The sequence below is a fragment of the Loa loa genome (genome assembly GCF_000183805.2).
Source record: "Loa loa unplaced genomic scaffold supercont3.3894, whole genome shotgun sequence".
In the NCBI taxonomy this organism is placed as follows: Eukaryota; Metazoa; Nematoda; class Chromadorea; order Rhabditida; family Onchocercidae; genus Loa; species Loa loa.
This window is the reverse complement of record NW_018112071.1, coordinates 317-887: the sequence shown is the minus strand read 5'-3', so window position 1 is coordinate 887 and position 571 is coordinate 317. Positions and strand designations below refer to the sequence as shown.

The following is a 571-nucleotide window of genomic DNA, read 5'->3' as shown; positions in this document are numbered from 1 at the left end:
TATGACAATTTAAAAAATTTATAAATTTAATTTGAAAAAAAAATAGGATAGAAATATCTTACATGCATTAATTGATTACTATCATCAATTTCCAATAGTAATTTAACCGTCTCTATATTACCACATTTTACTGCATAATTAATCGGTAAACATTTTTGTAAATCTTCTACAAGACGACCTTCTTTCCAATGTTTTAGCAATAATTGCACGACACGAAAACCACGTTTTGATGCACGACTGCATGCAAAATGTAGTGGTGTTTGATTGGATATCTGTAATTGCATGCAAAATGTAATGATATTTGATTGGATATCTGTAATTGCATGCAAAATGTAATGAATGTTTTGATTGGATATCTGCAATTGCATGCAAAATGCAATAGTGTTTGATTGGACATTTATGAATAAGCATCGTATTATGTGATATAATCATGTAATTTCAAATTAATTAACAAATATAATTAAAAGTTTAGCATACTTTTTCACCTATTTTGAAATCAATTTTACAACCCAAAAGATATCGTATGATTCCCTCATTTGCATATAATGCTGCAATATGTGCAATCGTTCGT

General features: G+C 27.8%; 1 protein-coding gene across 1 annotated transcript; it reads right to left on the bottom strand.

Annotated features, from left to right (window-relative positions):
• Positions 1–62: 62 nt before the first annotated feature.
• Positions 63–272, bottom strand: LOAG_16074 (hypothetical protein; the record flags this gene model as incomplete). Its single annotated transcript, XM_003151561.2, has 1 exon — positions 63–272. A coding segment is annotated over one exon (210 nt), but the record flags the coding sequence as incomplete, so codon positions are not given.
• Positions 273–571: the final 299 nt, after the last annotated feature.